This window comes from Carassius carassius, chromosome 20 (assembly GCF_963082965.1).
Source record: "Carassius carassius chromosome 20, fCarCar2.1, whole genome shotgun sequence".
Taxonomy (NCBI): domain Eukaryota; kingdom Metazoa; phylum Chordata; class Actinopteri; order Cypriniformes; family Cyprinidae; genus Carassius; species Carassius carassius.
In genome coordinates, this window is record NC_081774.1 from 24,017,714 (window position 1) to 24,031,268 (window position 13,555).

Genomic DNA, 13,555 nt, shown 5'->3' on the forward strand with positions numbered 1-13,555 from the left:
TCTGTGAACATGTAAATTACACTTGTAAATGGGTGAATTTAAAATACTGTCTGGTTTTTGTCTGCTCAGCACAACAGCGGCCTGTTTTTCGGTTCAATATTAGGTTATGGAAATTCAGCTTTTTAGTCAGGGAATTTTTTGACTTAAGAGTGGGAACCCTGATAAATATTCCACATGGTGTGGTTCAAGTGAGTCACTTTTGCCGCATAGACATCATATATAACATTCATTGAACCCCTTTTATAAAGAAAATTATTATCACAATTATCATTTCTTAAAACATTTTCATCCAGCCCTCTGTCTTTATATTTTTTTCTTTTTGGTCTTGGAATAATGTGCATCATTGACGAATTATGCACAATAATAAACGGGGTGAATTTTATCTTCATGATGTTAATAATACATCTCATTTTGGAGAAAATTTAAATTTATAGCATGACTTTATTTTGATATGTATAATTGTACATGCATGTTGTGATTTCAGGTTGTATTCATTTTTGAGCAAAAGCACTCCAGGGCAGCATCAGGCTTCATTAAATTTCTCCCTAACAAGAATTTTGCAATGTTCTCTCCTGTGGACCATCGGATTCCAAGAGTTAATGTGCCTCTAGCAGACTGTCCTGCAGACTTTGTCTCCAGACCTGGAGACTATGAAAACACACTCTTTATTTGCCGAATAACACACTGGCCAGCAGACAACAACTTTGCTGAAGGGTGCGATCTGGGTTACCAGTATTTTCTACAAATTAAAGGGTATACATTAGCAATCATTCTTCATAAAAGCATTTATCAAAGTTGTTTTTCTCTGGTTCTAGGCGGCTTGCAAAAACGTTAGGGCAAGCAGGTGAAATAGAGCCAGAAACAGAAGGCATCATGACAGAATATGATGTTGACTTCTCAGAGTTTCCAGAGGAGGTCTTGAATTGTCTTCCCCAAGATCTGCCCTGGAGCATCCCTGCTGTTGAACTCTCTAGCAGAAGAGATCTCAGGTAACCTACTACCCTTTCCCTACTCTTCAGCACTCATATAATAACTATTTTTTGTGCTTCATGACTCAATTTAATTTTTACTAAAATATATCCGATTTCATATATATTTTTTTTTAGAAAAGATTGTGTATTTACCATCGACCCAGCTACAGCCAGAGATCTAGATGATGCACTATCCTGCAAAGAGCTCTCAGATGGTATGTGTGGTTCCTTTGACATTGGAACTCATTAAAAATGTCATTACACTTACAAAAATTCATCCCTTTATGATACAATAAACTTTTTTTTTTCTTTCCCCATGTAGGCAATTTTGAAGTTGGTGTTCATATAGCTGATGTGAGTTACTTTGTGGAGGAGGGAAGTGTGTTGGATCAAATCGCTGGTAAAAGAGCCACAAGTGTTTATCTGGTTCAGAAGGTACAAGTCCAAGTTTGATTTTTTTGCACTCTTGCACTTTGCACTACAAAAAAATTACCAAACAATTCCAAGCCCCTTAAAATTTCTTGCTGCAGTGCAGAAGCAATTTTATTAGATGTTGCTGTAGGTACCAGCATTTAACCTTTGGAGTAACATTTTTTTTTTTTTTTTTTTAATTTAAAGTGTCATGAAACCCTCTTGTTTCAGCAATGGTCTTTCACACCGTTAATTTGGAAAAAACTCTAAACTAGACTAAACTCTAAACACAGACCTAAAATCCCTCCAGATGAACACAGTGTACCAAATGTTCAGTCTCCTTTAATTTGACTAGTAGTTGATTACCTTTCTGACAGAAGAGCTTCTTTTGAGTAGTTTTTTTTTTACAGTCACAACCAAAACCAACGGACAGTTCAGTCAAGTCAAGTCACCTTTATTTATATAGCGCTTTAAACAAAATACATTGCGTCAAAGCAACTGAACAACATTCATTAGGAAAACAGTGTGTCAATAATGCAAAATGATAGTTAAAGGCAGTTCATCCTTGAATTCAGTGATGTCATCTCTGTTCAGTTAAATAGTGTCTGTGCATTTATTTGCAATCAAGTCAACGATATCGCTGTAGATGAAGTGACCCCAACTAAGCAAGCCAGAGGCGACAGCGGCAAGGAACCGAAACTCCATCGGTGACAGAATGGAGAAAAAAACCTTGGGAGAAACCAGGCTCAGTTGGGGGGCCAGTTCTCCTCTGACCAGACGAAACCAGTAGTTCAATTCCAGGCTGCAGCAAAGTCAGATTGTGCAGAAGAATCATCTGTTTCCTGTGGTCTTGTCCTGGTGGTCCTCTGAGACAAGGTCTTTTACAGGGGATCTGTATCTGGGGCTCTAGTTGTCCTGGTCTCTGCTGTCTTTCAGGGCAGTAGAGGTCCTTTCTAGGTGCTGATCCACTATCTGGTCTGGATACGTACTGGATCCGGGTGACTGCAGTGACCCTCTGATCTGGATACAGACTGGATCTGGTGGCTACGGTGACCTCGGAATAAGAGAGAAACAGACAAATATTAGCGTAGATGCCATTCTTCTAATGATGTAGCAAGTACATTATGGTGTTATGGAAAGTGTTTCCGGTTCCGGTTAACCTAATTAATGCAGCCTAAAAATCCTTTAATGGATTTGGATATTAAAAGCATATTAGTATGTTATGTGTAAGACAGGTTAAAGAGATGGGTCTTTAATCTAGATTTAAACTGCAAGAGTGTGTCTGCCTCCCGAACAATGTTAGGTAGGTTATTCCAGAGTATAGGCGCCAAATAGGAAAAGGATCTGCAGCCCGCAGTTGATTTTGATATTCTAGGTATTATCAAATTGCCTGAGTTTTGAGAACGTAGCGGACGTAGAGGATTAAAATGTAAAAGGAGCTCATTCAAATACTGAGGTGCAAAACCATTCAGGGCTTTATAAGTAATAAGCAATATTTTAAAATCTATACGATCTTTGATAAGGAGCCAGTGCAGTGTTGACAGGACCGGGCTAATATTGTCATACTTCCTGGTTCTAGTAAGAACTCTTGCTGCTGCATTTTGGAATAGCTGTAGTTTGTTTACTAAGATTGCAGAACAACCACCCAATAAAGCATTACAATAATCTAACCTTGAGGTCATAAATGCATGGATTAACATTTCTGCATTTGACATTGAGAGCATAGGCCGTAATTTAGATATATTTTTTAGATGGAAAAATGCAGTTTTACAAATGCTAGAAACGTTACTGAACGCTTTTCTGAACGCTAGTTCAGAAAAGAAGAGGAAGAGAAGGAGAGGGAGAAAGACAAAACACACAGTTTTACCAAAAGGACTCTGTATTAAATCTCTCAAGTTTCCTTTTAGTGGATGATGCCATGCAAGTTTTGTCCAAAGGCCTCTCGTTTGCTCTGACACACCAAACAACTGAATCTGGAAACAAAATATCCTTTTTTTTTTTTGGTTATTTTTTCATATAAATTTTGAGTTAAGAGCAAAACAACACATACAATACCAGTGGTGTCTGGACAGGATGAGGAACCTTCTAGGACAGTGGTTCCCAAACTTTTCCATTCCACGAACCACCTAGACAAGTGTTTATCTATCTCACGACCCAACAGAATATTTGAAAAAAAAAAAAAAAAAAAAAAACGTTGACATTAAGCCTAATCTAAGTTTGATGAAAGAAATTATTTAAGAAAAATAACCATTTTATGGTTACACCTGAAAAATTTCACTACTAGTATTTGTTTTAATTTTTGTTTACAGATGTCAAAATATGTAGTGTCCATAAAAACGTGAAACAGGCTCACTCCAGTGAACTGTAATCTGCACTGTTGTTTTGTTGCAGAAAATGCATTTATGAATTAAAAATTTAAATTAAATTGAAAATAAACAGTGTCTCATTTTAAATACAAAAAAATGGATGACATTTAGTTCAGGCAGAAATTTATTTTTGCAATGGTTAAATAAATGTTTAGCAATATCTTCAAAAGATCTCAGAACTTTGGCAAATCTTTCTCTAAACAGAGATGATACGTCAAAGAAATATTGCAAACTTTTGTACATTTTGTTTTGTGGAAATGTTTAAATCTTGTAGTGTTACAATTAACCCTGCGTTTGTGCCCTGCTCACCCTGTACATGTGAAATGCTTTTTACAAACCGTTTCCCGAACGAAAACCGTGCAGAGTTCAAACTGACTATAGAAATTAATGAACATGGCCTACCTGAAACCGTTTTCGTAACATTTGAATTTTCTGATGTATGCGATCTCATGCAGAATATAGTGTATTGAAGTGAACAAGTTTTTTCTCTTTTAATAATGCGGACCGATTGAACCTTTTAATGACATTGCTCTGAGACCTTCACAACTCGTGCGCGCCCGTGCTTCAAAAGACGCAACGCACGCGGACTTAATTGCATTTCTAAAATCACACTAAGGATATTGCAGTTCGTTATTAATGTTGGTGGGCTATATCCTCCTTCCCGTGATTGTGAAGTTTTTAATGTTACACTAGTGCCTAAGCCTGGGAGGAAGGAAGGACGCGCTGCCGAAGATCCCTCGCCGCTGCGGTGAATCCGCGGTGCCATCGAGCAGGGCGAAGGAGTCTGCTGCCGAGGATGCTCGAGGCGGTGGGCTGGATTTGCCAGGGACGGACGAACTCACTCCAGCCCACCGCCTCAATGACTCCTCCTGGAAGGAGGCGGGAACCGGCGGACAATCAATCAAAGTTTTAATAACCAAATAAACACAAAACAGCGCGACAGCCCCTCGCGGATGACGCGCACAAACAAAAACCAAACACAAAATAAAACCCAGGCCTGGTCTCTCTCGTTCTTCACTGTCGTCGCTCCTCTTTTGTATCCTTCCGATCTCCTCCGTGGGACTCGAGACCTGTGAGTGTCGAAGGTGTCGCTTATTTCCAGTCACTCCACGGCCTCGCTCCGTTCCCACGGCTCTCGGCCCCGCCCCACTCGTCACATTCGTGCAGCCCTGGACTGAACCGTGTGAGTGTGTGTGTGTCATTGAAACGCAAATTTAGCTGCAGTCAAGTGACTTTGTGCGACCCACCTTGTTCCATTCTGTGACCCACACATGGGTTGCGACCCACAGTTTGAAAACCCCTGTTCTAGGAATATGTCCTTTTGCCTCCAATACAAAATTCAGCTATCAACACCTTTTACTAAAATGGTTAACTATGATGTAGAATTACTTTTAGAAAGAAGTCAAACCATTGAAAAACTATTTAACAAGAAAAGAATAAGATACATTAACTACTTTGGTGGATAATAAACACTTGGTTATTAGGCCAGCAGATAAAGGGGGAGCTGTAGTAATATGGAGTAGAAATTTGTATATAGAAGAGGTCTATCTTCAATTTAAAAATTAGGATTTTCATCAAACTTTAAGGAGTGATCCAACAGATCAGTAAGTCACAAAGTATTTTAAAAAGGAAACATGCAAATCTTACTGTTTCCTAGTTATATCCTTCATATACGGTGGTATTTTTCATTGTTGTGGAGATGCCTTCACACGCCATTAACACCTCAGTGCAGCTGCAGTTGTAAGCTATTATCATTGGTCCTATACAGGACAGTGGACCTGTCGACCTCTGAATCCAGCAGTGTCCACCATAATATCGAAGTGCGCATCATTGATCATTATTCTTGTATATCTTGTATATTCTTCTGATCTGTAGTTAAGTTTAAAGATGAATTGTTGTGCACTCCTCGCTGTCATTAAAACATAGCACAGGAAAATTATGTTGCCTATTGTTAATAAAATGATGTAATAGTTTTTTGTAAAATTATGTATTTCAGTGTTTATCTCCATTAATGCAAGTGGAGTATTTAATGTAAATGTGTATATCGACATATATCGACAATAGAGTATAAAATCGTTGTTTACTTCATTACTTTTCTTACTCCAGGAAAAAGAGTTTGTATGCATGGTCTACAACAGGGATCCTCAAATCTGGCCCACGAGATCCACTTTCCTGCAGAGTTTAGCTCTAACTCTAATCAAACACTCATAAGCATGCTTATCAACATCTTCATTAGAAAATCACAGGTAGGTGAGTTTGATCAAGGTTAGAGCTTAACTCTGCAACGCATTGGCCCTCTAGGGCAAGATTTGACGAACCCTGGTCTAGAATGTCCGTGTGCTGCCTTCATATTTCCGACAAGATTATTTTTTTTAAATCACGATACGTGCATGGAAAATTGCCTACGTATGTTTCGATGCCCATTTTGTGAGTACGCAACGTTTATAAATGAAACCTCTGGCTTGAACACATCTGCTTGCTCATATTAGATTATAGTTATAGCTCCACCTACTGGCAACAGGAAGTGACATGTTTTACACTTGTATGCATTAGTAGCAACACAGTTAAATATGCCATTGTGTGCTAAACATGCTAGAAATATTCTCAAACATGCTAGCAACATTTACTAAGTGCTAAAGCATGCTATTAATACTATGAAACAGGAAGTTTTTGTAACTCATGCATACAATGCCCAATCTGCCTCAAACGAGTCCAGGCCTGAACACATCTAAATATTACACATTTAGCTGATATTCAATTATAATTATAGCGCCGCCTGCTGGCAACAGGAAATATCTTGTTTCACACTAACTTAAACATGCAATGTTTCCTAATGAATGCAATGTCATGTTTGGTAAGAGTCCTGGCCTGAAGACATTTACATGCCAATATTCAGTTATAATAATGGTGCCATGGCCTGTTGGCAGCAGGAAATGTGGCACAAATATTTACAATTTTATAAGCATATGACCCAGCATTAGCTTTTCTCCTGTGGCCTGGGTGGTGGTGAGCCGGGTACGAGGGCACTTTCATCGCTGCTTGCTGCTTTAATGTTTTTCGGTTTAATCGGAGTCTTATGAAGAGATATTGATGATCACACTGATGAAAAGATTTAATTTAGGATTTTATGCATACAGTATGTAAACATTGATCAATGTGCATACTAAACATAGAGGTCATCAAATACTGTATCTTTAACATGGAAGCACAACAGTGCTTAATGCTCGAGATTCAATGAGGTTTCTCACGTCAGTTGAGTTTTGCCATATTTAGCTATCTCTATATGCATTTATCAGTTTATAAATAAATTAAATGTTTTTCTCATATGAAGGGATTGTGTCTCCTCTGATGGCTTTGCTTAAACATATTCATGAGGGTTATCCCTATAATATTAATTTAATAACTTAATGAGTCCACCATAATAGTTCCTAATGAAACCAATGCATGATCAATTGTTGTGTCCAGCAATACACTGTACTGGAATTTAATTCATCTATGTTTTTGAATGTATAATTTCAGTGAATGATACCTTTTATAATCATTGCATTTATTGTTATCCTTTATTTATTGAACTACATTAAGTTGTATGTCATTTTACATTGATAGAATAGTAGTACATTTGTATCATTATTTTATCTTTTTTTTTGCTGCAGGTAATTCCTATGCTGCCTCGACTTCTGTGTGAGGAGCTGTGCAGCTTGAATCCTCTGACTGATCGACTGACATTCTCTGTTATTTGGAAGCTTTCTCCAGAGGGAAAGGTGTGTCAGATTACATCTTACACTCTCATTGAAATCAAATCGCAAAACACTAAAATCCACAGGGCCCTCTGCTGGCACTCATTTCTTATTACACTTAAAAAAGCAATAAGCAAAATTTACTTAATTCATCTTTTGAAAGTTTTTGCAAATAAAATTTGTGTAGAATCTACTTATGTAAAATTATCAAAGGAAATAAGTCAATTTACTGTGGCCAGTTAGAGTTTGATGAGTAATTTCTACTTAATTATTTTAAGTTTACTCTGCATGACTCAAATACATGTTACTCAATCACGGTTTGTAAACTTTATTCAAATAATGTAGCACTGAAAAAAAAAAACATGCTGTTAAAACATGTGTTTCACTTATAAACATTTAATCAAGCAAGTAGACCACTTGTCATACCTATTTTAGATATGTTTTCTAAGTGTAGTTATTACCCAACTGAACACAAAGACCTCAATTCTTGGTACACAATACACAGTGACGGTAACACAGTGACCCAGTACATTACACAGTGACGGTTATAGGTCATTTTTAGCAAAAATGAACTCCAGATGTCACAAGACAGCAAGTTACTAAACCTAACAACATCAATAAAAAAAAAAAAAATCATAAAAAATCGAATTAAAGTGTGCATCGGATACAAGTTGGTATTTGTATCACAATGCATTGTGTAAAAAATGTATATATGTATATATAATTATTAGTAGATGTGTTATACTGTTATTATTTAGAAAGTGATACATAATTTGTGACCAAATTTTTATATGTAGATTGATTTCGTATGTATGTTTAATGTATCGTATCGTTGGCTATGCATCAAGATGCATATCACATCAGCCTCAGATATGGAGATGCATATCCCTAGTAAATACATCTCGAAAACAGTGAAACATTTTTCCTTATCATTCATGCCCAAGTGCATGAAGGGATCAACAGGATCATAACTCTGATATTTACTTAGTCTTTGTAAACAAACATAATGCCAAATAAAAAATTATTTTATTTTTATTTCTTTTTATGGCCTGAAATAAATTAATGTATAAATTACATATGTTTTTCTAAAGTTGTTAATTTACCATAAAATCATTTTTTCAGTGTAGCAGGCCTCCTCTTGTCACAGGGCCTAACAATATTACCATTTGTCCATCTGTGATGACAGCCTTGTCTCACAATAATCTGAAACTCCCACCCCCATCTCCCTTCCCCAGTTTCCTTTTTACTTAGTATTTTTTTCTTTTGTACTCTGTAGATCCTGAGTGAGTGGTTTGGCCGAACTGTTATCTGTTCCTGCATTAAGATGAGTTATGATCATGCTCAGAGTATGATTGAAGCTCCTGACAAACTCTTCAGTGTTGAAGAGCTGCCACCCTGCTCCCCAAACCACAAAATCCATGAGATACAAGAAGCCATTCTCAACTTGCACAACATTGCCAAACAACTCCGAGCACAGCGCTTTGAGGGCGGCGCTTTACAGCTTAACCAGGTCAGACAGACCAGACTTCAGTCTGGACATTTACTGTACCATCAATGTGTGCAATCTAATCTCCGTGGTCACGCTTCATTGTTCTTCAAAAATGAAAAATGATATATATATATAATACTATTATCTGAGGTCCACTTATAATGTTATAATTTTTTTACATCCAAAAACAAAATCATTTGTAAGTACTATGATTTGGTCTAAATTATCATTGGAAATCCTCACAGATACCATTTGTTCTCTAAGAAAGAACATGATTGTGGGGAGATTGAGTATATTTGACAGAAACGCGAGATTTGAGATTGGTCAGTAATTTTTTTTCATGAGAAGCTTTATAACAAATGACTTAACAAGTTTATAAAGTTCTTGGCCTATAGTAGAGAATGAGTGAAACTGTTCCTCAGGGAAGCTATAGTGGACTGTCTGATTCAATATTGTAGCTGACAGCTGCATAGTTATAATTTTCTCTCTAATAGTGTTGATCTTGGAAGTAAAGAAGTTCATGCTGTGTTTTTGGGAAATGCTGCTGATGCTTTATTTTTCATTAATTTAGCCACTGTATTTAATAAAAAGCTGGTCTTAAGATGACGATGCACCTGCCATGAGAGGGTGCTGCTACATGTCATGCCAAACATCATAAATCTCTGTCCGGCATGAGTAAAATAACAGAAGTACAGAATGTCACATTTTATTATTATGTGATTCAACACAAAGATGTTTTACCAGCTAAGAAGATCAGAGATGGGAGTTCCATCTCCCTATCTGATGTGAGCATAAGTATTAGAAGTGTTCAGCTGTGTCCTGTTGCATTAATTCTTCAGAAATTAAAAGCAGGGTACGTGTCTTATCAGTTATATCCATTGCTTCTGCATTCTAAGTCTTGCATTGAACCTGAACGGCCTGATCGGCTGAGAAAAACAACAGTAGTTGCTGACGTACAAATTATGAAAGCTGTGAAAATGAACCCTAAAATACATGTCTGTAAAATCACCAACAACCTCCAGAAAGCTAGGGTGATGCTCTGTCAATCTACAGTCTGCAGGAGAATTTGACACAGAAATTCAGAAGCTACACAGCCAGATGCAAACCTCTGATCAGCACCAAAAATAGAAAGGCAATATTCTTCACAAATGTGAACTAGTAGAGTTTTGGAACTTAGTTGATGGACTGATGAGACAAAGATGAACCTTTATCTAGGTGATTTGAAAGCAAAAGTGTGGAGAAAAAATAGTAACTTCAAATGATCCTAGGCATACAAACTCATCTGTAAAGCTTGTTGGAGGTGGTGTCATGGCATGGGCATGCATGGCTGTCTCTAGAACAGGACCTCTTAATTTTAATGATGACATAATGTATGATAGCAGTAGCAGAGTGAATTTGGAAGGGTACAAAAAATCTTGGCTACCAATACTCAAGAAAATGCCACCAAACTCAGACAGTTCATATTAGACTAGGTCGAAAGACCTAATAATAAAATTACATTCTGTAGTTTTGTTGCATATTCATCTTTTTATCATATTTGCAAATGTCTTGACTCCACAGCAAAGAAAGCAATTTTGTTTTTTACTGTTCCAATAGTTATGGAGGGAACTATATACCATATTTTCCAGACTATAAGTCACACTTTTTTTCATAGTTTGGCTGGTCCTGCGACTTATAGTCAGGTGCGACTTATTTATCAAAATTAATTTGACATGAACCGAGAGAAATGAACCAAGACATTACCGTCTACAGCCGCCAGAGGGCACTCTATGCTGCTCATTGCTCCTGAAGTCTACCACTGGGCAGCATAGTGCGCCCTCTCGCGGCTGTAGATGGTAATGTTTTCTCTTGGTTCATGGTTCTAAATAAATGCATCTTATAGTCCAGTGCGACTTATATATGTTTTTTTCCTCATCAATGACGTATTTTTGGACTGATGCGACTTATACTCAGGTGCGACTTATAGTCCGAAAAATACGGTACACAAAAAATGCTGGCACGTTTGTCGACCCCAGAGGGTTAATACCTTTAATTCATGTCTACCTTTAATTCATGTCTACATTAATATCATAATTTCTTAAGATTGTCCCACATTTCTGACACGATACCATGGTACAGTTAGTGTTCCTTCAGTAAATCCATGGTAAATGATGGTGATTTGTAGATTAAATGCCTTTTGACAGTATCGTTGTGGACAGTGTTTGTCAGCGCTGTTTCATCTGGCTTTACGCTAGTTCAAATCACTGAATCATTTGTGTTCTTTGCTGAATTCAAGCACTTCACACTGGATCTCACAGCACTGTTTAATGGTTGCATGACCAAGATTTGTCAGTGGGTAAAGGCATCTGCTCTAGTAAGCTCGCGTTTGAACTTCAGTGAGTGGATAAATGGTTCGAGTGGCGCGGTTCAAATGAGTAGGGTGGTTTCGCTTTTTTAGCGGGTCTATAGCATTTAGCTCCATAAGCTGTACACAAATTTGTGATCGCGTCAGAGTCAGTCCCCTTAAATTTTATCTGAAAAAGGCGGTAGACCTATCTCCTCCCCCTCTTTTCAGCACAATCCGCAGACCGTGGCGGAGCAACGTGAGTGGACTCGAACAGAAACAGAGGACACAAGATGACAAGTTATCAACCAAACGCATCAAAGCACATTTTCTTATATGGCCATCAGCTTTGCCTCACTGATGTGTTGTTACATTTGACGGCTACAGTCGGTGGAAAATGATAGATAAATACTAGTTATAATATTTTATATTCACAGATTAAAATTTAGTAGCCTACTTATGAAGTTATCTTCATTTCTTAGAACATACTTTATTCATTACCTGTCCTTTATTTTGATAGAAAACAACTTGGGGAAAAGACATGTCTCTACGCTGATTACGAAATTGTTGCATGTTTTATAAATTATTTATATTATTTTAGTAAAACATGAGGCACTGAATAATTTTGCTCCCATTATTTAGGCCAAACTAAGAAGCAAATTAAACCTGGCCACAATTTAGCTAAATCATTGAAACAGAAAAGAATGGACACATTAATAAAATTGTCCTAGCACCAGAGGTGGGTAGAGTACCCAAAAACTGTACTCAAGTAAAAGTAAAAGTACTTCTAGAAATATTTACTCAAGTAAAAGTAAAAGTACTAGTCTGAATAGTTACTTGAGTAAGAGTAAAAGAGTATCGGATAAAAAATCTACTCAAGTAGTTAGTTACTAGTTACTTTGGGTCATATATACTGAGCCTATTTTTATTTAGATATATAGATAAAATGTATATAATGTATGTGTGCGTGTATAAATGTATATATTTCATCAGCTTTTACTCCAATTTATGTAATTTATTATAAAACCCTGTCTGTTTACTTAAGTAACAGATATAGGTGTCATGCCATAACATTTTTAATACGACTGAATTTATAATAAATGTGAATTTAACATTGAAAGTTAATGTGATATAAAAATTGCTACTAATCTTTCATTGCTCAGAAAGAGAGCAAATAACATTTACATTATTAAAGATTATTTTCATTGACAGTCTAGAGTTCAATCACTCTCAGAAACTCCCATTAAAATCACTGACACTGTTAACACTGCAAAATCAATATCTTAATTATAGATTCGTACACACATCTGCACTTTGTTGTTTCTGACGAGAGAATTCGCCAGAAAGAGGTCTCCAGTCAGCGAGCAAGTGAAGGAAGCACCGGCATTTTAGCGATGACTCATCTGAACGCCTCTGATTGGCCGTTGCATTCAAAAACTCAACATAATATTGTGTGATTGGTTCTAATGCGCAGCGCTGTAAAAACGCATCTATCTCTGGCTCAGCGCCAGCCAGCGATCACAGATCTGAATTTAGCAGCTGATGATATGACTTGCTGAACGTACTCGCACCGGTGTGATTGTATTAAAATTAATAAAATCTTAATCGGCTACTTTTTGTCCTTTGGAAGCTGCATTCAACTTGACTCCCCTATTTTATAAGCCACACACGTACAACAAACTGATGTCACAGTGGTATCGTGTACTGTAATCGAATGTAGCCCAAGTTAAATGTTACAACTCTGAGTGAACCGCTTCAGACGCTCAGCGCGTGCGGCAGGGGGAACTGAACGAATCATTCAAACTGATTCATGAACCAATTCACTCGTTTGCCAATTGGTTTGATCAAGCCTTTGAACAGAATTGACTCAAAAGAATGAATCATTCGCGAATGGGCATCGCTCAGTCCAGAGAAAAGTACAGCGCGTTTGGAATAAACTGAAGCATTTATAACATTTATTGCATTAAGATAAAGTAACGAGAGGAGCGTCGCCCACAGTAACGGAGTAAAAGTACAGATTTTTCCCAAAAAATTTACTCAAGTAAGAGTAAAAGTACCCATCTTTAAATAGACTCCAAAAAGTATTAGTTACCCCAAAAAATTACTCAAGGAAAAGTAACGAAGTAAATGTAACTCGTTACTACCCACCTCTGCCTAACGCTTAAACTCAATTTCTCCTATTATAATCAACAAAAAGTGCACACGAAAATATATATATATATATATATATATATATAATTATAAATATAATGTATGTA

General features: G+C 37.0%; 1 protein-coding gene across 2 annotated transcripts in view; it reads left to right on the forward strand.

The window, feature by feature from the left end:
• Positions 1 to 13,555, forward strand: part of dis3l2 (DIS3 like 3'-5' exoribonuclease 2) — a 139,860-nt gene that overhangs the window by 79,985 nt on the left and 46,320 nt on the right. Inside the window, exons 8-13 of one of the 2 annotated variants that reach the window (XM_059502247.1) lie at positions 485 to 714; positions 816 to 989; positions 1,107 to 1,186; positions 1,294 to 1,406; positions 7,402 to 7,509; positions 8,762 to 8,995. In XM_059502247.1, the coding sequence (XP_059358230.1) occupies positions 485 to 714; positions 816 to 989; positions 1,107 to 1,186; positions 1,294 to 1,406; positions 7,402 to 7,509; positions 8,762 to 8,995 (939 nt within the window). The remainder of the gene's footprint in view (positions 1 to 484; positions 715 to 815; positions 990 to 1,106; positions 1,187 to 1,293; positions 1,407 to 7,401; positions 7,510 to 8,761; positions 8,996 to 13,555) is intronic. The other variant, XM_059502248.1, reaches the window with a different exon arrangement.